The 3,076-nt window shown below is 38.9% G+C and overlaps 1 protein-coding gene and 1 long non-coding RNA gene across 2 annotated transcripts in view; both read right to left on the reverse strand.

Annotated features, from left to right (window-relative positions):
• LOC118326405 overlaps positions 1 to 3,076 on the reverse strand; it is a 22,356-nt gene that overhangs the window by 7,672 nt on the left and 11,608 nt on the right. The gene's annotated exons all lie outside the window — the stretch shown is intronic.
• wu:fc21g02 (putative cuticle collagen 145) overlaps positions 1 to 3,076 on the reverse strand; it is a gene marked incomplete at its 5' end in the record, with an annotated part of 8,236 nt that overhangs the window by 2,234 nt on the left and 2,926 nt on the right. The window contains 4 exon segments of the mRNA XM_035659396.1: positions 21 to 86; positions 220 to 249; positions 364 to 447; positions 1,915 to 2,042. Of these exon segments, the coding sequence (XP_035515289.1) occupies positions 21 to 86; positions 220 to 249; positions 364 to 447; positions 1,915 to 2,042 (308 nt within the window).

A 3,076-nucleotide genomic window follows, 5' to 3' on the forward strand; every position in this document is an offset into this window, starting at 1 on the left:
AGACTTGGTGTGATACTAACTGGGGAGGGTGGGGGGCCGTTCCACTGTCCTGGGCCTGTCATCGGAGGAGGATGGACTGAAGGACCCTATGTAGGAACACATACATAGAGGCATATACACAAGTGGAAAACTCCATTAAATACAGTGGTAAGTTGCATAATGATTGTGTAAAAAGATGTTACTGTGTAATAAATGCGTGTTATGTAGTGTCTTACATACCATGCTAGGGTCAGGGCCATAGTAGTACACCTGCAAACAAAACACATTCAGTGAGTAAACAGCAGTTCAATACCATATTTTGAGACAGTGATATTAACACATCCATTAATAGATAAGAAGTGATCAGTGCTGGTATTTTCTCACTGCTCCTGGTTGTCCAGGAGTGCTGTAGGGAGGAGCAGGTCCAACAGGACCACCGGGAGGAGGATGGACTGCTTGTGGGGTAGTCTGGAGAGAGAGAGAGAGAGAAGAGAGGAGAGAGAGAAGAAGAGAGAGAGACAGAGAGAGAGAGGAGAGAGAGAAGAGAGAGAGAGAGAAGAGAGAACACAGAGGAGAGACAGAGAGGAGAGAGAAGAGAAGAGAGAGAGAGAGAGGAGAAGAGAGAGAGAGAGAGCCACTTCTCTTAGCAGTTGTAAAACTACCAATTGTTTGTTTATTGTGAAAAACAGTAAACCCAGACATGATTTAATGTTTGTTACAATCTATGGGAACAACAGTAGAGAGTTTCTCCTGATTCGTCGGTGTTAAGTTTGAATGACAGACTGAAGTAAAGATATAAAACAGTAGCCATTGTAACAAAGGTCACTGGCCTCTCTGCTGCTGCTGTTGGTGATAGAGCGACTAATCCAACATCTGTGCATGGCTGTCTCAATCTTCTTCGTGTGGAACGAACAGCAGAGAGGATCAGCGTTACTGAATAGAATTTTGAAATGTGTTTCAGCATTGTGTATATGCAATTAGATCGAGTACGCACTACGATGATGAAATGGCATTGTGAGCCCCTGTCACCTTACCGCATAGCTATAAACATTCTGCCTGGAATTCCCTGTAGGACTAGAATTAGTTACTTTTCTTTGTTTGGATTTGCATTATAAATCAGCCATGGCAGTGTGCTTTCTAAATATCAGCATTAGCTGTTGTAAAACCTTTATCTGTTGACCATTACACTAAAAGCCTCATTGTCTACTGGCAATGTTTTTTTTTTTCATTTTTTGTATTTTTATTTGTAAGTGCTTCTACCTGCATTTAAAAAACCTGTATGCGTGCTAAGCTTGGGGTAAAAAGGGTATAAGTCTATAGTGTGTAAACATGGTATGTTATTTTTACCATAATTCAGTGCTTATTGCTTTATGGTTAATACCTATATTGATTTGGGTAGACAGTACAAGTACACAGATGCCAAAGAAGCAAGACAACGTGTTTATAAGGACAGCTGGCTCATGTAAAAGGATTATTTTGTCAATGTAGAATATTTACAATAATAGAATAGGCATTGATATTTGGTGTTTAGGGTCTGCTCTCACCACTCCCCACAAAAAGAACCAGCACCTCACAAAGGGAAGGTGGCTGCTGAATGGAGGAGCAGAATTTTAATTTCAGGGAAAACTCCATTTAAAACACGTTGAAGGTTAATAAAAATATGCACAGGTTTACGTAGGGAGTCAGGGGCTAAATATAATTAAAATGATCCAGGACAACATATTTTATTTCCAGGTGATTCCATGACTGCAAAGTTTCTACATTTCTAGGTTTTCCAGGATGTGTGGGGACCCTGATTTAAATAGCCCCAATATGTGCCTTTACACTTTGACCAAATGCCGAACTATGGGACATTCCCTGAATGTTCACAATAAAGATTTATGTAAAAAACCCTCTCCAGATGGAGTCGTACTCGTCTGTGCCTTCGGTTAGTACCTGTAGCGTTGCAGCAGTGTTGGCTTTCTTTTTGAAAATCTTCTTCCGACAACAGCAGCAAATCCCAGCCGGGATGCCCAGCAGTAAGAGGAGAGCAATGAGAGGGTTTCCCTGGGACTCATGATGGTCTACATTGGAAACATAAGTGGGGAGGGGGGTCACAGGTGAGTAGGGTTGTATATTTAATAGTGCTGAAGACTTTTCACATTGCTCAGCTTTATCGTGCACATGTCAATCAATATATGTTCATTCAAAATGGTGCTTCTTTGACTCCCTCCAGCACTCATCTTGAGTTCACCTTAACATCCATTAAATTCATCCATCTCACCATCCCTGCATTTGCACTTTATTCAGAGTTGCCTTGGTAGCTGTATGTCACATGCTTCAGGGTTGCCACTCTTTTTAAGAAATCATTTTCCAAGACCTTTCCAGGAGAGTTTCCAGGACAGTTTTCTTGACAATAGAAGTCTGCACTTGCTAACAAATTATCATATAATTTACCTATAAACCTCGTATTGATACATTTATCCCCAGTTTTATTCAATACACAGCAAAAGAGGCAGAATGTATTAGCCAAAATGTAATCTCGGAACCCACTGGATACCATCTGATGACCATTGAGCTTTTTAAAAATGTACCTGCATTCATATACAGATATCTGTCTTAGATTAGCCGAATTGTGTCTTTTTCATCACTCTAGCATATGAAGTTGCTAACTGGACTCCAGAGGAAGGCTCACTGGCTAAACACCATAAGGATGGGACAAGACAGACAGACAGACAGACAGAATTAATCCCCAAAGGGAAATTGGGTCGTCATAGCAGCCAGGTACATTAAAATACAATAAAATACAATAGAATAAAATACAACAATAGAATAAAATACTTAGATAGAAAGATAAAAAAGATAAATAGGAAGGTAAGGTGCAAAGAGTTGTAGTTGCAAGATGGTGGTAATGTAGTACGTTATACATTAATGGGTAGTTTGATTGTTAAACGTATCATAATACATAAATAGATTATCCAGTATATATATACCAATATATGAATAACGTTAATATATGATAATATTTAATAATTATTATATAATATGATGACTGAACAGAATATATTGTATCACAGAATATTATACATTATACTGAATGATATGTTAACATGTCATA

The sequence above is a fragment of the Morone saxatilis genome, unplaced genomic scaffold (genome assembly GCF_004916995.1).
Source record: "Morone saxatilis isolate NCDOM2014 unplaced genomic scaffold, NCSU_SB_2.0 Contig17, whole genome shotgun sequence".
Taxonomy (NCBI): Eukaryota; Metazoa; Chordata; class Actinopteri; family Moronidae; genus Morone; species Morone saxatilis.